Source organism: Rhodotorula toruloides (assembly GCF_000320785.1).
Source record: "Rhodotorula toruloides NP11 unplaced genomic scaffold Scaffold12, whole genome shotgun sequence".
Lineage (NCBI taxonomy): Eukaryota > Fungi > Basidiomycota > Microbotryomycetes > Sporidiobolales > Sporidiobolaceae > Rhodotorula > Rhodotorula toruloides.
In genome coordinates, this window is record NW_015622972.1 from 212171 (window position 1) to 234138 (window position 21968).

At 61.9% G+C, this 21968-nt stretch overlaps 9 protein-coding genes across 9 annotated transcripts; 6 read left to right on the plus strand and 3 right to left on the minus strand.

Moving 5' to 3' along the window:
* Nucleotides 1-418: 418 nt before the first annotated feature.
* RHTO_01184 (uncharacterized protein) lies at nucleotides 419-1503 on the plus strand (the record flags this gene model as incomplete). The annotated part of the gene is made up of 5 exons (XM_016414867.1): nucleotides 419-479; nucleotides 544-657; nucleotides 723-767; nucleotides 833-949; nucleotides 1064-1503. 5 exons carry the CDS (start codon nucleotides 419-421, stop codon nucleotides 1501-1503), a joined length of 777 nt encoding a protein of 258 aa, XP_016273088.1.
* Nucleotides 1504-2375: 872 nt separating this feature from the next.
* On the plus strand, nucleotides 2376-5927 carry RHTO_01185 (uncharacterized protein; the record flags this gene model as incomplete). Its single annotated transcript, XM_016414868.1, has 3 exons — nucleotides 2376-2391; nucleotides 2490-5002; nucleotides 5061-5927. The coding sequence occupies 3 exons, from the start codon at nucleotides 2376-2378 to the stop codon at nucleotides 5925-5927; spliced, it is 3396 nt and encodes a 1131-aa protein (XP_016273089.1).
* A 495-nt stretch (nucleotides 5928-6422) lies between these two features.
* Nucleotides 6423-7814, plus strand: RHTO_01186 (uncharacterized protein; the record flags this gene model as incomplete). The annotated part of the gene is made up of 7 exons (XM_016414869.1): nucleotides 6423-6804; nucleotides 6867-6998; nucleotides 7055-7145; nucleotides 7337-7387; nucleotides 7442-7513; nucleotides 7572-7638; nucleotides 7698-7814. The coding sequence occupies 7 exons, from the start codon at nucleotides 6423-6425 to the stop codon at nucleotides 7812-7814; spliced, it is 912 nt and encodes a 303-aa protein (XP_016273090.1).
* Nucleotides 7815-8341: 527 nt separating this feature from the next.
* RHTO_01187 (uncharacterized protein) lies at nucleotides 8342-9287 on the plus strand (the record flags this gene model as incomplete). Its single annotated transcript, XM_016414870.1, has 3 exons — nucleotides 8342-8723; nucleotides 8783-8914; nucleotides 8971-9287. The coding sequence occupies 3 exons, from the start codon at nucleotides 8342-8344 to the stop codon at nucleotides 9285-9287; spliced, it is 831 nt and encodes a 276-aa protein (XP_016273091.1).
* Nucleotides 9288-10102: 815 nt separating this feature from the next.
* On the minus strand, nucleotides 10103-11165 carry RHTO_01188 (uncharacterized protein; the record flags this gene model as incomplete). The annotated part of the gene is made up of 2 exons (XM_016414871.1): nucleotides 10103-10485; nucleotides 10544-11165. The coding sequence occupies 2 exons, from the start codon at nucleotides 11163-11165 to the stop codon at nucleotides 10103-10105; spliced, it is 1005 nt and encodes a 334-aa protein (XP_016273092.1).
* A 1048-nt stretch (nucleotides 11166-12213) lies between these two features.
* RHTO_01189 (uncharacterized protein) lies at nucleotides 12214-12989 on the plus strand (the record flags this gene model as incomplete). Its single annotated transcript, XM_016414872.1, has 3 exons — nucleotides 12214-12643; nucleotides 12704-12841; nucleotides 12892-12989. 3 exons carry the CDS (start codon nucleotides 12214-12216, stop codon nucleotides 12987-12989), a joined length of 666 nt encoding a protein of 221 aa, XP_016273093.1.
* Nucleotides 12990-13198: 209 nt separating this feature from the next.
* On the minus strand, nucleotides 13199-16880 carry RHTO_01190 (AP-2 complex subunit alpha; the record flags this gene model as incomplete). The annotated part of the gene is made up of 13 exons (XM_016414873.1): nucleotides 13199-13285; nucleotides 13344-14387; nucleotides 14447-14728; nucleotides 14786-14899; nucleotides 14952-15559; nucleotides 15615-15720; nucleotides 15780-15881; nucleotides 15945-16074; nucleotides 16139-16332; nucleotides 16388-16496; nucleotides 16580-16610; nucleotides 16693-16786; nucleotides 16851-16880. 13 exons carry the CDS (start codon nucleotides 16878-16880, stop codon nucleotides 13199-13201), a joined length of 2931 nt encoding a protein of 976 aa, XP_016273094.1.
* A 955-nt stretch (nucleotides 16881-17835) lies between these two features.
* RHTO_01191 (methylglutaconyl-CoA hydratase) lies at nucleotides 17836-19255 on the minus strand (the record flags this gene model as incomplete). The annotated part of the gene is made up of 8 exons (XM_016414874.1): nucleotides 17836-17875; nucleotides 17959-18036; nucleotides 18112-18169; nucleotides 18251-18331; nucleotides 18392-18495; nucleotides 18562-18616; nucleotides 18690-18922; nucleotides 19002-19255. 8 exons carry the CDS (start codon nucleotides 19253-19255, stop codon nucleotides 17836-17838), a joined length of 903 nt encoding a protein of 300 aa, XP_016273095.1.
* A 177-nt stretch (nucleotides 19256-19432) lies between these two features.
* RHTO_01192 (long-chain acyl-CoA synthetase) lies at nucleotides 19433-21952 on the plus strand (the record flags this gene model as incomplete). The annotated part of the gene is made up of 10 exons (XM_016414875.1): nucleotides 19433-19503; nucleotides 19567-19666; nucleotides 19733-19896; nucleotides 19966-20254; nucleotides 20378-20585; nucleotides 20659-21000; nucleotides 21065-21269; nucleotides 21352-21415; nucleotides 21482-21603; nucleotides 21673-21952. The coding sequence occupies 10 exons, from the start codon at nucleotides 19433-19435 to the stop codon at nucleotides 21950-21952; spliced, it is 1845 nt and encodes a 614-aa protein (XP_016273096.1).
* Between the last annotated feature and the right edge of the window lie 16 nt (nucleotides 21953-21968).

The window sequence follows — 21968 nt, forward strand, 5'->3', positions numbered from 1 at the left end:
AGTCTGTTCAGCCCACATGCCAGGCGTTCTTACGCGCAATCTGACGCCTACACGACTCTTTCGAAGCTGCTTTCGCGTCCTCTCGCGAACGATGCTCCATACATGCGCATTCTCTCGGCGAACGCTCCCGCTTGCCTCGTCCTCTCGCCCATCGCCCGCTGCTAATCCGGGTTGCTGATGCGCCAAAGTCATCTCTGCAGGCATCGGGCAATCCTCGACGAAGTGGCGCCCTGCCAAATTTCTCGTCCTACCGAGTCTCGCTGCGCCCGTCCCACCCACTTTGCTCGCTTCATGCGCTGCGGTGCGCTGTCGGAGGCGCAGCTTGGCCCGCCGAGTCCGCCGTACGACCCGCGATTCCACTCCTCGCTTCCCCTTCTCTTCCTCCTACCACACTCTCGACGCTACTCGCCGAATCACGATGCTTTCCGCTCTGCTTCTCCTCGCTCCGGTCCTCGCCTCCGCGACCATCAACAGCATCGGTGCGCAAACCCTCTCCCTCCCGCTCCTTTCTCTATCCGCTGACCCGATTCCCCGCCCTCGCAGGCTACGGACCTCACGGACTCGAGCTCAACGCCGGCGAGGACGAGCATGCCGCTTCCGCCTACGAGGAGGTTGCGCTGAAGGAGATTTGCTACCGCAACTTGTACGCCGACGTCGGTGCGTTCCACTTCCGCTTTTCCTGGCTTCGAGACTGCGCTGACCTTGCGCTCCTTCGCCGGCAGCCGCATTCGCGGTCAAGTACCAGAAGGAGGTCCTCGTCGCCGACAGTGCGTACGCGCGCATCCTCCTGATTGCGAGACCCTGCTGACCTTCGCTCGCCCACTTCACGCAGAGGCGGACGGCAAGGTCTACCTCGCGGACGGCACGCGCAAGGACGAGAACAACGTCGAGTTCTACTACGAGGAATTCTGCTACAAGCAGTACAAGGTCAAGGATCACGAGGCTGATTGTGCGTTTCCTCGTCCTTTTTCCTCTCTTCCCTCTCTTCCCTCTCTTCCCTCACTCTCCCCTCTTCCCGTCGCCGTCCTTCTCCCTTCCGAGCTGACCTATCCCTTTCGCGCAGACTCCAAGACGTCTGGCATCTCGATCGGCCGCGTCAAACGCGGCCTCGCCGACTCGCTCGGCTTCAGCAATCTCGCCGGCATGAACCTCGACTCCGGCTCCGCCAGCGATGGCGGCCTCTTCGCCAAGAACTCTTTCCTCGATAACTTCGCCAACAGTTACGGCGATGGCTCGATCAAGGGGGATGCCTTCGACTCCTTCGGCGGACTGGGAGGCGGAGCCTACGGCGGCGAGGGCTTGGGCGGGCTCAAGCAGTCATCCTCCGCCGCTCCTCACGACACCGGCAAGACGCGCGACATCGGCGACGTGGGAGGCGCGGAGCAGGTCAAGATGGACGACGACTCGGCCAAGGGAGGCGACAAGGCGCAGGACTCGGGACCGAAAGAGCGCAGGGCTTTCTCGTGGCGTCGCCTTGTTGTCCGTTGGCGCATGAGCTCGTAAGGTGCGTCTCCCTTTCTCCCCTCCGCTTGCTGCCGCTCGTGCTGACGACAGCGCTCGCAGGTTCCGCCCTCTCCTCCCGCCTCTTCCCTTCCTCGCTCGCGTTTTCCCCTTCCCGCGCTCCGGCTGGCACCTGCTTGCATTTCAGTTCGTTCTCCTTGTCATCGTCGAGCCTGCATTGCGCTGGCGAGCACTTGGGAGACCCTCCTCGTCGAGAGAACTTCGCTCTGCGCACGTCAGCAACGCTCTCTGGAGTTGTCGATCCTGCTCGAACCCCTCAAATACTACACTGGCAACCCGCATCGGGCGCCCGCCAGCCCTACGAAGCGCTCATTGGCGGCATTCGTCGTCGCCCGCTCCCGCCGCCGCTCGGACCAAGTTCGTCTCGCGCTTGCACTCACCTCGACCACCGCGTGCACGGCTGTGCGCAGGCGGGATAAGCTCGCTGCACTCGCCTGACCAGCCTGAGCGAGACGCGGATCGCCCAGCTGGCTTCGTCGGATGAGGACACCTCGCTCACCCCCACCTCGACACTTCGAACACCGCTTCGCGCGGCTTGACGAGACCTACCGGATAGACGAGCGCACCAACACGACCTGTACGACCATCCGCCGCGGGGCTGGCAGCCGCCAATAAGCGTCCCTCGTCCTGTACACCTCTCGACTTCACCGCCTCACAGCCTCATCTCGTTACGCTCCTTCAGCCTATCCACACCTCCAGCCGCATCTACACGCTCGCCAGTCAAATTGACAATTCTTTAGCCAGCCTCATTCGAGCCGCCGCACCGTCTCCGGCCACTCCCATCGAATACGCATCTCCCACAGTCTTCACGTTCGACTTCCGCCAACACAGCCTAGACTGCACTCAAGGCCACTATGGGGACTAGTACGGGTGCGTGATGGTCTCTGATTCTCTATTGCGGCCAAAGCGAGGTCGAATTGGGGCTGGAATGCCACGAGACCTCATCAAGCTGACCGCTCTCTCCACAGGCAATAACCGCCTCTCAGGCCTCCCACGAATCTCGAAAACGAAGCCTAAGAAGCCCGCATCCCCGCTAAAAGCAAAGGCAAAGAGCCTCGCTTCTCCGCCCAAGTCGAAGGCGAAGAGCCTCGCCTCTCCACCAAAACCGAATACCAGAAGCCTTGCATCACCTCCGAAGCTCAAGGCGGCGCCTCTCCCCGCCCTATCATCCAATCCTTCGACTCCCACCGCCGCCGTCGACCTGAGCCTCTCCGACTCGTCCCTTTCCGCGCTCTCTTCCGACGAGTCGGACGATTCCGACGAGGAGTTGGCTTCGCCGAAACTGATGGCGGCACAAAAGCAGAAGGGCAAGGGCAAAGCACCTGCCACGCCTCTCGCTTTCCCTTTCCTCTTCAACCCAGCCTCCCTGCCTGCCCTTCCCGCACTTCCTCCTCTCCCACCCCTGCCCAAAAAGGCGCCGAAACCCGCTCCCGGCCCTTCCGCGCCGTCCAAACAGGCTAAGCCGGTAGCTTCGACGTCTTCGGCTCCTAAGCCTCCCGTCTCGAAATCCTCCGCCCCCGCCCCAGCACCGAAATCGACCAAGCCTGCCGCTTCAACCTCCTCGACTCCCGCTTCCAAGCCTTCGACTACATCCACTGCCCAATCGTCCAAACCCTCTTCCGCTGCAGCTTCCGCCCCCAAAGCCCGCAGCCGCTCTCGCAATGATCCGCCCGTCGCCTCGACCTCGACCGCCGCTCTGCCCAAGCCTAAAGCGGTGACACCGAAACCTGCTTCGACTCATGCCTCCAGCAACGCCTCGACGAGCGACGGCTCGTACGCACCGCACATCGCGACCGCACGCTCGACACCGTCTGCACCGCAGCGAACGAGTCTGCGGCAGGTCCTTGCGCTGAGCTTGCAGGAGGCTGAGGAGAAGGCAAAGAGTCCAGCGATGAGCAGGGAGAACTCGAGCGAGGGGGGAAAGAAGGAACCCGAGCAGCCGAAGCCTGCGTACGTACCGGGGAGAGGGAAAGGTCTGCCGCAGGTCTTGGCGGAGCTCGAGCGGAAGGAGCGGGAAAAGGCGTACGAGCTCGAGCGGGAGAGGGAGAAGGAACAGAGCAAGGGGAAGGAGCGCGAGCGCTTTGACGACGTCAGCGAGCTCGAGCTCGACGCGGAGGACGGGATGAGCGCGTCGAGCGTCTTGTCGGACGTCGAGGGCGAGGAGACGAGCTCGGATGAGCTGGAGCTACAAAAGGAGGAGGAGCGATTGTTGCGCGCCGAGTTCGAGCGCAAGGCGAGGCGGAGGAGAGGAAGCGATGCGATGGATGTCGATGACGAGACGACGGACGAGGAGGACCTGGCCGGAGCATGGGAGCGCAACGTGCGCGCCCTAGAGCGTCTGAGGCGCCGAGGTGGTGGCGACGACTTTGCCCTGGACACGTCGCTTCAAGGCGAGCAGGACGAGGACGAAGACTCGGATCTCGCTGTCACCGAGATCCCGCCCGGCAACGGCTTCGGCGTCGTCACTTGGTCCGACTACGAGTTCGAAGAAGAAGACGAGGACGACGAGGAAGAGGGCGACGAGGAAGAGACAACTGCCGTTGCGGAGACTCCCGCTGACGACGCCGAAGAGCCGGACCTTGGCGAGGAGACGCTCGCCGCCAAGTTTGAAGATGAGCTCGAACGGCTGTTTGCCCTCTCCGAAGCCGTCGTCGGGCCGGTCCAGAACGGCGAGTACGACCTCGGCAATATGTGGCTCGAAGCGCTTAGCGACGTCGAGGAGGGGACAGAGGCGGACGACGAGAGTGATTCCGGCGACGACGAGGATGAGGACGACATTGATGCCGAGATGATCTTCGGACCGGATGGCGAGCTGAAGAAGCTCTTCGGTCGGAGGAGGAAGCGGCGGCATTCGGCTGTTGAGTCGAGTGCGGGCGAGTCGGACGATGACGAGGCGGAGCTGTCCTCCGAGGACGATGCTGCGGGCGACGAGGCGCAACTGGACGACATTGAACTCGTCAGGATCGGCGTCGCGCTTGAGCAGGCAGAGTCGTTGCGGCGACTGAAGGTTGGTGAGGAGGGCAATGATGCGGATTACGACGAGGATGCGACGAGCGTCTACGACACTGAGGACGAGGCGACAGACTCGTCTTGTTCCGAGACCGACATCTACCGCTACGCGCCTCGGACCAGCTCGCTTTCGGCCCTTCAGACCCCGACGACTGTCGAACTTGCCTCGCTGAACGACCCCGACTCGTCCGCTGCTAAGCCAGCATCCCGCGACCCGTCCACGAGCAGGGCGAGGCAGCACAAGGGCAGATCGAAGGCGCCTCTCGCCGTCATACCCGAATCTATCGTCTCGCAGGTCTCTGCCGCCGTCGCCAAGTCTCCCCATCGCCGTGGCCCCCTTCTCGGCGCATTCGAACCAGTTCAGCGAACGGAAGATGCTCCAGTGGCGCCACTGAAGGTCATCGTCATCGATGAAAGCGGCGTCCCCGCTCCGAGCCCGTTTTCGGCGACGAGAAAGACAAATCGTCGGGTTGTACGTTGCTTCCTCGTCTTTCATTCTCCAGCAAGCTGACTAACGGTCGCGCTCGCAGCTCGACTCGACGCCCTCGCGCCGCATCCGAGCCGACTCTCGCTTCTCCAGCACGTCGGGGACGTCAGGCGCCGAGTCGGCCGACATGGGGAGCAATATCGGCTCGCCAGTCCTTGCCAATGTCGACTTCGGCTTCGACTTTGACTCGGTCCTGCACGAGTCAGTGCTCGTCGACGCAGAGATGCGGGACGAGAACGGCACGTCGTCAGAGACGGACGCGAATGGCGCAACCACGGACGGCGGAGCTGGTTCGTCCAAGCCTGGCGCGGCCCTTTCCGACTTCTCTCGCTGGAGCCGCATCCCGATCGGAGCTTTCAGGTCGCGCACGACGGGCGCAGCAGGATCGTCCGCCCCATCGCAGGTCTTCGCTGCAAACGTCGCCGCCTCAGCGGGAAAGAACAAGAGGTCGAGCGGCAAGGCGGACCGCCAGAGGGGTGCAACAGCGATGCTGCGGGATCGCAAGGCGGCCGCCAAGCTCGACCATACGCTCGGCAGCCCCGGCCATGCCGCTACGACCTCGAAGCGCTCCATCGCCTCCCGCATGCTCACCTCCCCCGTCCTCGCCCCCGTCATCCGCGCCACCACCACTGCAGCGTCTTCTGACACAAAGAACGGCGTCTCGTCTGGACCGAGCGCGAAGAAGGCGAAGCGATCGAGGCGCTCGACTCCGGCCGCTTCGACTCGAGGGAAGAGCCCGTCGAGGTCGCGCAGTCGCGCAACCAGCACAGCCGACGTGGGACTCTCGGCGTCGACCACATCGTCCGCCTTGACTGCACCGACCGCCAGTCTGCCGCCTCTCCACTCGCCGCTCTTTCGCAGCGTCACCGACTCAGTTCTCCCGAACCCCTCCTCCTTCCGGCTCGACTAGATTCAACGACTAGACGGTCGTTTCCGCTTTCTTCCTTCAGCATCCCTTGTTCCTCGTCGGCCTTTCAGTCGTCCGTTGTCCTGGCTCCTTCCGGGTTGTCCTGTCGATAATTGTGCATTGTATCGCTTCGTTCTCGCACGCCTTCTGGACTTTGCAAATCCCACAGAGAATCTCGCAAGCGGTCGTCAGAACGGCGACCGGGTGCAGTGGTAGTCCTCTGCTTCGCACCGCGCTGGCCGCTCGACCTCTTCGGGTCCCGACAGCTCTTCGCAACGGCCACTGCTGTGCACTGAATCTGTGCGCGACTACTCGCGACGCCGTGACGGCCGCTGAAGCGCTCCTTTCCCTCCTCATCAACCAGAGTCTCCCGCAGCACGCACACACGTCTTGAGGCACCGTGCGAGACCAAAGGCGCTCTTGAGACTCCCACTGACACTCGCTGAGACTCGCAAGAGCCCGCCTTGACTCGGCGTCCACCACCCGCTTCTCCTGGCCATGTCCCTCGCCTCGCTTATACCCGCAACACGGGTTGACCCAGCTCTCCTTCCTCCTCTACTGCCTTGGGGCGTGCGCTATAACTTCCTCTACCCCTACTGCGACCTCTTCTCCCACATCGTGCCCACCGAACCTGGCCCCCCTCGCTGGAACGCCGAACTCGAAGCCTACCACCGCACCTTCGATCCAGACATATGGCTCTTCCTCGGCCGCGATCACGACGACGACACGTTCGCATTGCGCAAGTTCCGCTCGAGGTCGGTCGAGCTGAAGCGAAGGAAGCGTACGAAGGAAGTTGACGGCGGAGCGTCTCTCGCCGATCTCGAGGCGGCCATCGCTTCCATCGAGTCTCGCCTGCTGACGAGGTGGAACAAACTTCTGGGTGCGTTCCCTTCATTCGACGTGTTTCTCGGTCCTCGAGATCTGACCCGGTGCGTCCCACAGGTCTGCACGAGGTCCGGCAGGCAGTCCTGCGGCCGCTGAAGATGATGTACCCAGGTCAGTCACAGCAGCGACTTATTAAGACGGTCCTATCAACTATGGACTTCGAGGGACCGCTTGCGGACCCTTCCACGCGTGAGTCTCGTCGTCTCACCAAGCTAGTCGAGCGCGCTGACCTTGCACGCGTGCAGTCTGGCCGATATCGATGCCCGTCCCGCATCACTTGAAGGGCGAGCGACCGGGTAGGGTGTGCTTCGGTCACGACGGCGTCAAGTGGACGAAGTACGCCCTGCCGGATCACCCGACGCTCGACTCGGAAGCGGCGAGGCGGCAATTCGAGCCGACGGCAACGGAGATGCTGGAAGACGCGGAGGAGTCGGTTGAACCGGGATGGGTTGAGGCAACAATGGACGACACGAGGGTTCTCCTCCTCTCACGCCCAAGCGGAGCACGCTCGTCGGGCTTCATTCCAGCATTTACCAGCCTGCTCCATCGCCGACACCCTCAAGTAGCCTAACAGCCACGTGCGTCCGCCTGAACGGCTCTTTCGCAGATCTCGGACTGACTCGCTTCCGCAGGCCTCATCTTCCGCTCCTTCGCTCGCCGTCTCTCTCGCCGGTCGTCCTGAGTTCTCCGGCTATCCGCCGCGTGTTAGTTATCTTATCGCTCCGATCCAAGCGCGAGGTTGACGCCGTTGCGGAAACGCAGACTCGCAACAGGTCTCGCTTCGTCTGGTCGCGGGTTCACCTCGATTTCCCCGGTTGCTTGTCATACCGTGGGCTTCCTCTTCCTTTCTCGTAAGCGTAAGGCATCGACTGACGATTGTCATCGCAGCACGTACACTCACACGAGGGCGACGAGGGCGACAAGCGCTCTCTTCGCCCTTCGCCTCCTCGATCTTTCGCGCCGACACACACTCGCCCTTTTCTCCGTCCACTGTCGGACGCTTGACACGCTGTACAGCAAGTACTTTATCGGTCGTCACTGTCAATGTATGCTCCTGCGCCGAGTTGCTTTCGTGCGAGCTAGGCGACGAGTTACGACGAGCATTCGCGGGAGTTTGCCCGTCGCTGCGGGGTCCGCTGATAGTACGCAACTCCTCTTTGACGTTCTTTAAAGAGGAACGCCATCAGCGCTTTCACGCTCCCTGAGCGGCGAGTTGTCGACAGCGCGACAGCGCTTTCGCTGGCGGAGTCGACCGTACCCGCTTACTGCTTCATCTCGCTTGGCCTGGCGAGCTAGTCCAGTACGCTGCTGCGATCCCCAACTACATCCTCAGCCACTCGCGCGACCCGCCCAGGCGCTGTGCGGCCCTCCACGCCCTCCCTTCTTCCTCATCAGCCAGACTCCCGCAACCCGGGCGCAGGACGTAAAGGAGAGACCTGGACGGAATAGGAGCTAGCCAGTCCCAGTGTGCTTAGGTCGGGCAGCGTGGGTCTCTTACTACGGCGGTCCCGCGACGAGCCCTGCTCCTCGCCATGTCCCTCGCCTCGCTCGTCCCGGATACTCGGGTTGACCCAGCTCTCCTTCCTTCGCTGCTGCCCTGGAGCCTGCGCTTCAACTTCCTCTACCCCTACTGCGACCTCTTCTCCCACATCGTGCCCACCGAACCTGGGCCCCCTCGCTGGAACGCCGAACTCGAAGCCTACTACCGCACCTTCGACACGCAGGTCTGGTATCTCCTCGGACACGATCACGACACCGATACATTCGCCCTCGAGAAGCTGCGGTCGAGGCAAGGCGAGCTCAAGCGACGCAAGCGCAAGAAGGAGCATGGCGATGGAGTTCCCTGGGCCGACTTGGAAGCCGCCATTGCCGCCGTTCAATCCCGCATATTGATGCGATGGAGCAAGCTTCTTGGTGAGTCAGCCTTTCGTTCAGTTGGTCCACGCTGCCGCTGACCCGACTATCGTCCGCAGGCCTGCACGAAATCCGCCTCGTCTTTCTCAGACCGCTGGAGAAGCTGCATCATTCGTACGACGACTTCTACCTCATGAGGAAGGTCTTGCCGCCCATGCCCTACGAGCGCCCTATCGCGCGACCTTGTTCTCGTTCGTTTCGCTTCTCCTCTTTTCTAGCTCGCGCACTGACTCAGGTTCCCCTGCAGTGTGGCCTATCTCTGCGCGGGTACCGCATTACTGCGACCGGCAGAAACGGGTGTGCCTCTGGCACGACGGCGTCAACTGGGACGAGTACGCTCTGCCGGACCGCCCGACAACCGACTCGGCGAGGCGGCGATTCGAGCCGACGGCAGCGGAGGTGCTGGAAGATGCGGAGGAGTCGGGTGAAGCGGGATGGGCGGAGGCAACGATGGACGACACGACAACTCCTCTCCTTCTCGCACGCTCGAACGGAGCGCGCTCGTCCGCCTTCATTCCAGCATTTACGGGCCTCTTCCATCGCCGGCACGGGCAGGCAACGTAGATCTGCGAGGCGCGTTTCGCTCAGCCGCTTCTTCCCCTCCGCTCGCGACTGATTTCTCGCTCTCGCAGGTCTCGACTCCACTTCCTCGCTGCCTCGCCTTATTCTCCCCATCTCTACTGCCTTTTCCGCCTCTATTTTCGTCCGTACGTCCGCTTTTATTGAGCGATGGACGCGAGCCTGACATTCTTCGGCTTTGCGGATTCAGACCTCGTCTCGCTTCGACTTCCGCACATTTTCTCGTTTCCCGTTTCGTGCGCCGACCTTCAGTCGTCTCCTCAGCGGGTAGCAGTCGCTGACAATTGTCGGCACAGCATCTATCGTCTGCGCAACGCCAACTCCCGCTCTCGTCGACCTTCGTCCTCTTCCGCTCTTCGCGCCGCCTACTCTCGCCTTCGTTCCCTCCCTTACGTGCGCCAAGACTTCCTGTATCACGTAGCCTGTCTGTCGTCAATGTCAATGCAGTGTCGTCTGTCCGAGTTGCGTTTCTCCTGCCCAGGCGAGCGTTCGAGGAATCTCGCTCTTCGCTAAGAGGCTCGCCGACGGAGTGCAAGTCCTTTTGACGTCCTTGAGGACGCTCGGGAGTGAGCCACCATCAGCGCTCTCACGCTCACTGAAATGCGAGTCGTTGCGGATGCTTTCGCTCTCTTGCTTTGCGCAGATCGTGCTGGGGGACGGTTCGGTCGGTGCAGGGAAGGCGAGTGTCTACGAGCAAGAGGAGAGCATTCTGCAAAAAAGCGGGCAAGGGGTTTGCGGTCTGCGTGAATAGACTTCGTCAGCACTCGAAGAGCGGAAGAAGGGAAGCAACGACGCACCTCTCAAGCGGCGGAGGTGACAGCAGGACTCGCCGCATCTGCACCAGCAGCAGGCGCCGTCGCCTCAGGCGCGAAGGAAGCATCAGCGAGGAAGCCCGCTTGGTCGAAGACGATGGTGCTCGGGTTCGGGTCGGCGACGGTCGAAGCGATGAGGGAAGGGTCGGCCGAAGTGGACGAGGCGGAGGCAGTGTCGACCGACGCCGAGGAAGAAGAAGAGGGGTCGGAGGTAGTCGAGCCGAGGAGAGACGGGTCGACGGAGGACGAAGAGGGAGCGGGAGCGTCGGCAGTGAGGCTCGGGAGGGTCGTCGCGACAGTGACAGAGCCGGAGAGCGGGTCGGTGGGCGAAGCGGCGGCGGATGCCAAGAGGGCGCCAATGTCGAAAGGAGCTGCGCAAGGAAAGGTCAGCGTCGGGTGGAAAGCGAATAGAGTGAACGCGGAACGCACCTGAAGTTGAGGCGGCCGGGTCAACAGTCGTGTACGTCGGCTCCTGCGCGAGAGCGTTCTTGGCGCTGAGAGGAGGAGCGACGGAGGCGAGGTTGGCGAGCGACGGGGGGGCAGGAGAAGTCGCTTCGGAGTCGATGGCGTCGCCAGCAGCAGCCGCGTCGACATCTTGAGGCGAAACCATCGACGAGGCATCCGTCGCACCGCCCGCGCCGCCCATCTTCTCCGAGTTCTGAAGCGTGTTGAGCGTGCCGAGGATGTTCGAGAGGCCGTCGGCGTCGTCGGAGGTAGAGGTCGAGGATGAGCCATTGGCGGGAAGGTTGGACGTGCCGTCGTTCGGAGTGGTGGAGGAAGTCAAAGGATCCGTCGTGGAGAGGGAGGAGGAGGAAGGGCTCGAGTTGAAGGCGTCCTCGCTCGGCGGCTGCATCGACTGCTCGAAGCCTTCCGGCGAGAAGTTGACAGCCGTGGCGGTACTCGTGTCCGGGTTGGCGAGGCTGGCGAGAGCGGGGTCGGTCGGAGAGGGGGCAGCGGGAGGGGCGGTGGTCGCGGCGTCCTGCGGAACGGGAGCAGCCTTGACGAGGGCCAGGGAGGCGAGGAGCAGGGAGGCGAGCTGGGTCGAGTGCATGGCTGGAAGCTGTAGTGCGGGAAGAAGCGTTTGTCAGTGAGGGACGTCGGAAAGGGATAGGAGGAGAGGAGGCGCACCTTGTTTGGACGAGTGCGAGGAGGATGAGGAGAGAAGAGGAGAGAGGAGCGGAAGAGCGAGTGAGGCGCAGGTCAGGCAGCGTCGCGCAGTCCGCAGCTCGTCCATGTGCAACTCGCCTTGTCCGCAGAAGAGTGACAGCGCAGCGCAGCCGGAGGAGAGGAGCAGGAGGCGAGGGAGAGCGGGTAGGACGGGTCACAGGGGTCACAAAGACGAGGTGATGGCCTTATTAGCTCGTTCTTTAGGTACACACAAAGCAGTACAGTAACCCTCAAGGTCACGGCGCGTCGTGTTGCCGCTTCATCGTCTGTCAAAGTCGAGGAGGACGAACAGGGCGACGGCGAGGTCGGAGAGCGCTGGGACACGGCGAGTGGCCTTGTCAGGCTTTGGAAAGGGTCTCAGACGAGCATACAGCCCAGCACAACGCCACCTCGAGCGACAGCGAGTTGTTGTCGAGGTCGAAGGGGGCGAGCGGATGGGTTCGTCCTCGTCCTCGCTCTCGCAGCTCGCAGGATGGGCTAACTGGGCTTGTACATGTTCTTTGGACGCTTGATATACCCGCTCGTACCGCTCTCAGACCGTCCCATCGCCTGCGCCCGCCTGCTCGACCTTCATCTCCTCCGGACGGCGACTCGTTTCCAGGGTCACGGTCTCGCTGTTGTGCTGCTCGAGGTGGACCGCAAGGGGGTTACAAGGGTTGCACGAAGGCGGAGGCGGCGCTGGAGTCGCCAGTACTGCTTGCGGGCGCCCTCTCCTCCTCCTGCCTGCATGCTCTCTCGCTGAATGCGCATGGACGCTTCCTCGACTTGCTGCGCCCGGACACGCTGCGGTGAGCGCAGTTTCGCTTGTGGCGCAGCTTCCCTCGTCCGGCAGTCTATTTCGCCTCCCGGCCACCGCGAGCAATCAAGGCGAGTCCTCGCCAGACCCACAGCCAGCGCACGAGGCTGACTCGTCCGTGTCCTCCGGCAGAATCATGCTCGCTTTTCGCACCTTCGCCTTGCTTCTCCCCGTCTTCCTCGCCTGTGCAACTCCCCTCCCCCAGACCATCGCGAACCCAAGTCTCGCCATCGTCCCGGCTTCTCCAGCCGTTCCCGCCTCTCCGGCTATCCAGTCTCCCATTGCACTCGCACCCTCGTCCTCCACAATCGCCTCGGCAGCACAACCGAGCCAGACCCTTGACCCGCAAGAGATCAAGGCGCTCGGCGGTCTACTCGACTCGCTCGACGGCTTTCAAAACGCCACCGGGACGACGGACGGATCCACCGAAAAGGACTTGAACGAGGCGGGCGTCAGTCCTGCGAGCGTCGCGCGGCCCAGCGGGACTCTCGGGAGCGGCTGGGATCTCTCGAGCATCATTAAGCAACTTTCGACAGCCTCGGCACCTTCAATGGCTTCAACGGCCGGTGCGCGTAGCCCTTTCCTTTTCACCACTCGCACCCAGAACTGACACGACTCTTGAACAGCCTCACCTGCGTCGCCCGCCTCGCCCGCCTCGAACACCGTCCCCGTCGTAGCGAACAATGCCGTCTCTCCTGCCAACTCGCTCGTCCAGCAGCCGTCGCTCGTCCAGCAGCCGACGCAAGTGACTGCTGCTCCTTCCAGTGAGCCTGACTCTCTCTCGCTTTCTCACGCTCATCCTCCTCGTTCGCAGGCGGCGTCTTTGACCAGGACGCGTTTCTCGCCGGCGCAAGCTTCGACGCTCCGGCAACTGCGACAGGCGCCGCACCTCAAACCGTTGTCACCGCCTGAAGAACGCTCAAGTTAGACTTGCACTCTCCTTTCCGCCGTTGTCGATGCTGACTTTGATCATTCCGCGCAGACTCCGCTTACGGTCTTCTCCGCTTCGCGCTCTCGCTTCCGATAGTTCTCCCCGATCCCACTCAGCCTCTGTAAAGACTCGCTCTTGCAATGGACAAGGATTTTCGCATCTTCACGATGAAGCATTTGCAGGACAGCGGCTACTTGGTCGCGAGAGCACCCTGCAAAACCTTGAGCATCTCCTGCGAGACGCCGTCGTTCGTCGTGCGGACCGTGAGGCGGCAGAGCTGAAAAGAGGAAAAGCGTCAGCTAGGCGAGCGGGAACGAGCAAGGAGAGTAACGCACCTTGGCCTCCGCGTTCGGCTCGAGTCGCAACAAGCATCCGACCTTGCCCGCGCTCGACATGTGCAGCACGCCGGCAGCGACGATGTTGTTCGGGTTCGGGTCGATTCCGTCGAGAACGCCGAGCCTCGTCCCGCCGACAACCCGCCTGTTCTTCGCCGCATCGATCTTGCCCGTCGACGGGTCCAACACAATCCCAAAGATCTGCTGCGCCTCGCGCGGCGGCCCACCGATTTGCTTCCACCGCTCGAAGAACGCGCCCGATTCGAGCTTGACGGGCTCGACGAACTTGGTGAGCCAGACGGGGAGGCGAAGGGTAAGGGTCTGGAGCGAGCCGGCGAGGTACGAGATGTTGAGAAGTGGAGGGGTGGTGAAGACGTCGCGGCATTCGACGTGGATGAGCTGCTGGACTTGCGAGAGGGCGCTAACATGCGGAGTTGGGATCTTGGGGAAGGTAACCTTGAGCGCATCGGGGTCGTCGGCGTCGATCGTGACGGTGAACGACTCGAGCGCGACAGACATCTTGTTGCCGAAGTAGAGCGCGATTCGGCCGAGGTGACCGTGGAACTCGCACTTGACGCCGACCTGCAGCTGCGCGTCCTCCCACAGCACGCCCTCGGTGTTGTAGACGAGCCGCGAGAGCCAACGGTCTGCACCGTGAGTGACCTGTTTGCGAGGCGTGGGCGTCGACGATGAAGCGGGAAGGAGGGGCTTGGTCGCGGTAACGGGAGAAGAGGCGGCTGCGGCGGTCGGAGTTGTCGGCGAAGTAGGCGAGGCGACATCGGCAGGAGTAGGTGGCTGAGAGCCGTTGCCGGACAGATCGAGGCCAAGGAGGTCGTCGGCGACGCTCCCAGGCGTAGGGTGAGCCGAGGAGGTGAGCGCCTCGTGCATTGCTCCGCCGGCCAAGACACCTCCGTCTCGCCCTTTCCGCCGCCCAAAGCTCTGGTAGCGCGCCTCGTCCTGACCTTGGTTGACCTCCTTCCCGCCGATGTACCACGTCCGCTTGTCGTGCGTGTCGCCCGTCTTCTTGATGAGCCGGCTCAGAAGCTGCGCGGGCAGGAAGTGTGAGCATAGGAGATCGGATGGAGAGGGTGAGGAAGGCGCACGGCACTCTCGCGCTCTGGGTAAGGCGGCATCTCGTCGACGACGACCTGCAGCAAGTCCTCATTCGGCATGCGCGCAATCGCAAGGTACTCGCACGCGCGCTGCTGTAGCTCGGCGTCGAGGACGTGCGAGTACTTCTCGAAGACGCCGACGAGCTGCTCGTGAATCTCGGGGAAGAGGTTGAGCCACTTGAAGTAGGTCGTGAGGAGGAGTGCTTTGGTCGTGTTCGAGCAGAGATTCTGGCGCGAGTGGATGATCTGGAACTGCTCAATCGGACTCCGGCCCTGCAAAGCGCGATCGATGAGTACGAATGAGCCAGATGAAGAACTGCTGGGTCGCACCGGCTCATCCGCGATGAGGTGCCCGTACTCGCCGAGAACGTAGGCGCCAACCTTGATGAGGTTCTCGTGGACAGACAGCTTGAGGAGGACCTCGAAGACCTTGCGGGCGGCGTACTGCGTTGCGAGAGATCAGCTTAATCGGATAACCAGCAAGGGGAGGACGCACCTCCTGCAGCTCCTCGGTGTTGGTGACGATCTGGACGATCCGGTACCAGACCTCCTCGCCGACGTGGTCTCCCGCCGTGCTCATCAACGCCAACACCGTGTCGACATACCACTCGTAGTCGGTCGCGAATTTCTCGGTAAGAATGGCGATTTTGAGGACCATCTCCTCGCGAAGCGTGTAGTCGGCGACAGCGAGGTACTTGAGCAACTCGCCTACGATGGCCTTGGCGTTGGACGTGTCGCACATCGAGTACAGCAGGTCGAGACCGCGCCGTCGGACCGAGATGTCCTTGTCGCGCAACGACTGCGTGATTGTTGCCTGGTGCTTCTTGATCGCCTCGAGGTTGTCGCTTCTTGCTGCGAGGTGGGCCATCGTATCGAGACCGAGGTAGCGGACGTTCGTCTCCTTCGAGGTGATGAATCGACCGAGCAGGTGCGCTGCTTGCTGGACCACGACCGACTCGGTGTCGAGGTGGATTGCGAGATTGATTGCTTCGAACAGAACGGCGTTCTGCGCGTTGTTTTGTTGGACGTTGCGGTGCTGCTCGCCCGAGTTCTTGAGGACGCGCTCGAGGACGTTGTGAAGGACGAGGCGGAGAGTCGGGTCCTCTGCGTGCAAACGAGTGAGCGTTGGGTGCTCAGCAGCATTATGAGCTTGACGCACCAGAGGGCGGGTAGTACTGCAGCAACCGGAGAAGCTTGACCTGCAGCCATGGGATCGGGATTTTGTAGTAGAGGTAATCGGACGAGTATTCGTGGTGCAAGACAATCTACCGTACGCGGCTTGTTAGCGAGTGGTCGGCAAGATAGAGCAGGAGACGGAACGGACCTTGCTTAACCGGTTAACGGCCTTTTGGTAGCAGATCGCGTACGCTTCGAGGTTGTCCTGCGCGAGTGCGAGGACGAGACTCGCGACGGCGACGACGACGCCCTGCGTTGATATCTCCTGTCAGGACGAGAAGCGGAAGACGGAGAAAAAGCAAGGTGAACGCACCAGGTTCTGGTCGTCGAGGATCGAGACGATTCGCAGGGCCCAGTCGGCAGCGGGGATGACGTCCGGGTGCTTGCGGTAAAGACGAAGGAGCGTGAGGGCGGCCTTCTTCTTGACGAACGACTTCGAGGTGCTGCACGTCTCGCCTCATCAGCTCAGAGCCGAAGGTCAGGCAGAGAAGGACGTGAGCGACGCACGGACTGATCAACAATCGGTGCACATCCGGCGCCAACGCTTCTGCCATCTCCGCCCCTCCCACATTCGCAATCGCATGCAAAGCGAGACAGTTCGTCGTCTCGTTCATCTCGTCCACGTCCTTTCGAATCGAGTTGACCACCAACCGCACGATATCCGAATTCTCATGCATGAGGAGCGTAAGCGCTAGGTAGCCCTGTGTCGCAAACCCGTCAGTCAGGGAAGGGGAGGGGAGGACGAGCGGGACGAACGATCTGTTTCTCCGAATACTTCTGGCTCGAAATCAAGTTCACGGCTTCCATGTGTCCGATGTCGACGGGGTAGCCGAGGATCGCGGTGAAGATGATCTTGGAGATGTACCTGCGCGAGAGAGGGTAAGAGGGGAAGGGTCGTCTCGTTAGTCGGCGATTGAGCGAGTCGAGCGAGCAGGACGGCGCGCGCACTTCTTCTTCTGCCTGCCATCCAAGTTCCCGTCTGTGCAGCAAGAGCCTACATCAGCTCATTCTTCCTTGCCCTGCAGAAAGAAAGCCGAAGCGAACGCAACGCCGCCACGCACCCTTGAACTTCTGCCTGATATGCGCCATCTCCTTGTTGATCCTCTTCTCCTCCAGCTCCCTGACCCTACACGCACGCAAGTCGGCGATGTATTGCTATTGCCATCCACATTCTCGTCAGCTCGCGGGGAGGAAACGACGGAGACAGGGTGCGACGCACGGTGAGACCGCGCATGTCATCTTTGACCATCTTTGCGGTGCGATGGCGTCGGCTCGACGTTCAGGAAGGAGGGACGGAGGGGTCGAGCGAGCGAGGTTCGGAGGTGGGGGTGATGAGGAGGAGAAGGAGGGTGTCGACACTTGGGCGAGCTTCCTGAGGGCGTACTGGTAGCAAGCGAGATAGTTTGACCCTCTCAGAAGCAGCTGAACAGCCTGCGAGCTACGGTGAGCGTGGTGGACGTACGAGACCAGGCGACGCACAGCTCTCGCGGGTTCACCTCACTCGAATACGCTTGTGTCCGCTTTTGCTGGGCTTGCGAACACTTGTGGACTCTACTGAACACCGTCGAGCCGCTCCCAGCTCGTCAAGCGTCTCCCGCACCCTTCCTGCTCCTCATCACCTCAACTCCGCTCGATGCCCTCTGTTCGCAGGGGAGAACCGCGAGAATGGCGCACGCAGAGCGTCCAGACTGAGCAACGCTGTCCAGGTCACCCAGATTTACCTCTGCCCTCTCACTTCCCACTTTGAAACCCCTGACCTGGTCCCTCGACTCCCTCACGCATGCCTCTCGCCTCCCTCGTCCCACAAATCGACGCCGATCCAACCCTTACGCGCTCCCTCCTCCCCTGGGGCGTCTACTCCCACGTCCTGCGCCCCTTCTGCACTCCCTTCATCGTTCCCCAGCGCTTGACGCCTTGCACCGCCGAACTTGCTTCACTCGCTGACACCGTCATTGACGGAGCTCGCCCTTCGAGCGCTTCGTCTTCTCTCCTCCTGGTCCCACTCCTGCATGTAGCTGATCTGCTGTCCTCCCGTTGCAATGAAAACGGCACGACTCACGCGCGCCGTTCGAGACTCGCTTTCGAGCCGAACGACCAGCGCTCTCTTGGGGACGGAGACTGGCGTGATGCGCTCAGCGTTGCTGGATTTGCGAACGAATTGCACTGCAACCTTCACCCCCTCGATTTCCGCCTCGTCCCTTTCGCTAGCGACCCTTGTAAACCGGCTTCCTCTTCTCCGCAAACCTGCTCTCCCAACCCCATTCCAAAGACCGAGACGCATCAGCCCCACCCCCTCCTTTGCAGAGAGAAGAGAGAAAGGAACGCACGCCTTGAGCCCCTCCAACCGGTCTTCAGTTTGCAGGATCGTTTGGTATGAGAGACGTTCGACGTCCAGGCCTGATTCGCTGTGTCGCTTACTTGAGGTTAGCTAGAAGGAAATGGGGGAAGGAAGGATGGGAGAGAGGAGGGATGGGACGAACAGGTCGAGTTGGGAGCCGGTGTCGATGGCGGTCTTTGCTGCGCGGAGGGCGAGTGGACCTGGACCTCAATGCCGGTTAGCTCAAAATTGGCGGAAGAGAGAGAGAGAGAGAGAAAGGAAGAGGAAGAAGGAGGACGAACCAGCTTGCAACATCTCCGCCACTATCTCCTCCGCTTTCTCGCTCGCCGACTGGCCCTCGGCCGAAACGTAGTTGACCACGCCTACTCCCACTTATCAGGACGTTTCTCGAGAAAGAGGAAGAGTAGAGGGAGGAGACGTACCGACGCGCTCAGCTTCACCCGCACTGAGGATCTTCGAGGAGAAGATCAGATCCTTGGCGCGGGAGGAACCGATGAGGCGCGAGAGGCGTTGGGTTCCGCCGGCTCTGCGAGTTCCTGTAGGTCAGCGCGAGAAAGGGAGGAGTATGGGAAGGACGAGGGAGGGAACGGACCCTGGGATGATGGCGAGACGGGTTTCGGGCAGGCCGATCTTGGTTACTGTTGAGCCTGCGAGCGTGCACCAGGTTTGTAAGCATCCTAAAAGCTTGGTAGCTGGCGGATGAGCGACGAGGAAACGCACCGGCAACCCTCAAGTCGCACGAAAGCGCCAACTCCAGCCCTCCTCCGAGCGCCGGTCCATCCACCGCCGCAATTGTCGGTACGGGCAAGTCCTCGATCTCTCCGAGCAAGCGGCGCAGGTTGTACAGGAACCGCGCGACGTCGAGTTGGGACATGGTTGCGCGCTCTTTGAGGTCTGCGCCGGCACAGAACGAGCCTGGGACGGCTGAGCGGAGGATCACGGCGCGGGTCCATCTGCATCTCGATGCATCCTCTCTCGTCAGCTCGTGCGAAGGAGAGGGAGAGTGGACGGCAAGCCGCGGTTGTTGCGCACCCATCGAAGCGGACCTCGTCGACCAACTCGCGCAGTTCGCGGACGAGCTGTACGCTGAGTGCGTTTTTGGCTTTGGGGCGGTCGAGCTGGATGAATGAGAGTCCCTCGAGAGTGTCTGAGCGTGTGAGGGATGCCTGTGCGGGGAGGTGCAGGTCGGTCGAGTAGGGTCGGAGGAGGTGGGGGTGTGCGAGCGGGACGAGTGCGCGGGCGAGGCGAGCTGGGTTGGCGCAGGGAGTGCGGGTGAGAGTGAGCATGTGTGTGAGTGTAGTGCGAGTGTGATGAAGCTGTAATGAGTTTGTTCGGAGAGTAAGGGAGAGGGAAGCGGGGCCGACGGACACTCGGGAAGCTGCCGCGCCGAACGCACCGCGCCGTCCCCGCTCACCTCGTCTTCTCGCTCTCTCTCACAACCGCATCGCACGGCTAGCTGACACATGGACTACACGCCACCACCGCCAAAGAGGACCGTACAGCAGACAGACGCCATCCTCTCGGCCCCAGGGTCGTGCGCCAACTCGCTCTCTTTGCCGGTTCACTCGAACCGACTGACCCGCTTGAGTGCGCGCAGCCCCTTCGAGTGGGAGGTGAAGCGAGTCGGAACTCGCACCGTCCGCGTGTACAAGAACCTCCCGCCCTCGATTCGCGACTACTGGCTACAAGCAGCTTCCGTGCGTTTCTCTTCCCTCCTCTCTCCCTCTGACCCAGCTCACAATACCCTCACCACTCGCGCGCAGCCCTTTGCAGACAAAGAGTACATCGTCTACGAACAGGAACGCCTGACATACGCAGACGCTCACCGCCGGGTCTTGCACCTCGCGAGTCTCCTCCATGCTCGGGGAGTCAGAAAGGGCGACCGCGTCGCCATCGCCATGCGCAACATCCCCGAGTGGATCATCTCGTGCGTCCCATTCCGCTCCTCCCGTCTTACCAACTTGGAAGGCTGACCCTCGCCCGTTCCACGCACCAGCTGGTGGGCCTGCCACATGCTCGGCGGTATCGCCGTCGCCCTAAACGCCTGGCTTCCTACCTCCGCCTTCTTCCACTGCATCTCCGTCACGTCCCCCACCGCCATCCTCGTCGACCACGAGCGGCAGGACTTGCTTGGAGAAGAGGGGGCGAAGAAATTGAGAGACCAGGGGACTAAGGCGGTGTTTGTGGTTAGGACGAGGGAGGCCAAGAGGGGATTTGAGAGGTTGGATGAGGCGCTTGAGCGACATGAGGTGATGGAGTTGCCGAAGATTGAGATCATGGATGAGGTGAGGGCGCCGGTTTCTTCCTTTCTGGTTCTTCTTCTGGCTTCCTCCGTCAACTCTCGCATCATCTCGTTCTCAAACGCCGCGATGAACGAGCACTGACACGCTCCAACGCTCCCCCGGCAGGACCCCGCTACCATCTTCTTCACCTCCGGCACGACCAGTCTCCCCAAAGGCGTCCTCTCAACGCAGCGTCAATACCTCTCCAACCGGTGGAACACGGCCGCAGGAGCTGCGCGCGCATTCCTCCGAAAGGGAGAGAACATCCCGGCGCCGGATCCGAACGCGCCGCAGAGGTCGTTGTTGTTGACGGTGCCGCTGTTCCATGTCATGGGTGCGCGGAGCTCCTTTCGCTGCGACGGATATCTTGGAGCGGTGTACTGACGGAGAAGCGTCGCGACCCGCAGGCAACCAGTCCTTCCTCGCGCTCCTCACGGCCGTCGGCGGCAAAATCGTCCTGATGCACAAATTCGTCCCCCAACTGGCCGCCTCACTCGTCCTCTCCGAATCGATCCTATCAATCGGCGGAATCCCCAACATCGTCTCCCAGATCCTCGACGAACTCGATCGCCTCGACGCCTGGGATCGTGTCAAGCTCGAGGGACTGAGTTACGGTGGCGGACCGCCGAGTTCGCGCTTGCCGCAGGAGAGTAAGAGGAGGTTGCCGAATGCGAGTGCGGCGCAGGGGTATGGACTTAGTGAAGTCAATTCGGTCGCGACCGGGTTCTCGGGGGACGACTATATCATGCGTGCGTTCTCGTCCCTCCTTCTCTCGTCTCTCCTCCCTAACTGACCCGCTTAACCTCAACATAGGCCCAACCTCCTGCGGCCTCCCCCCACCCGTCGTCCAGCTACGCATCATCGACCCTTCCTCTCCTCAACCCGCCTCCGCCGCCCCCTCCCTCCCAACAGGCACGGTCGGCGAAGTATGTATCTTTGGACCGAATGTGGCGCAGGGGTATTGGAGGGACGAGGAGAGTACGAGGAAGGCGTTTGATCAAGAGGGGTGGTTTAGGTCGTAAGTCTGCCTCTCTCGTACAGTGGTGAAGGCGTGATGGATTGCAGCGCGAGGAGCAAAGCCTAACGAGTCGGTGGTACAGGGGCGACCTCGGCTACGTCGACGAAGAAGGATTCCTCTACATCGCCGACCGCGCGAAAGACATCGTGCGCTCCCTCCCTCCCACCTTCTTCTGCTCTCCTACTCACACCGCTCACCGAAACGCGGCGCAGATCATCCGCTCGGGCGAGAACATCTCCTCCGTCGTCGTTGAAGACGCGCTCTTCCAGCACGATGCGGTCAAGGAGGTGGCGGTCGTTGCGGTCCCGTGTGAGAAGCACGGAGAGCAGGTTGCGTACGTCCACACGTTCACCTCCTCAAGTCTCAGAGATGTCGAGCGGAGACTGATTTGTGCGACGTGCAGAGCCGTGGTCGTCCTCCACCCTCCCTCTCACCCCTCTCGCACCTCCACCGCCCTCCCACCCCCGACCGAGTCCTCCCTCCAATCGCTCGTCGCCTCCCGACTACCGAAACACTGCATCCCAGCGATGATCCTCTTCCCCTCGGAATGGGACACCCAAGAAGGCTTGCCGAAGAACGCGACGGGAAAGGTGTTGAAGAATGAGGTTAAAGGTGTCGCGAGGAGGGAGTGGGAGAGGAGGGGGCTTGGTGGGAAAGACGGAGGGGTCAAGGCGAAGCTCTGAGCGGGGGCAAGAGAGG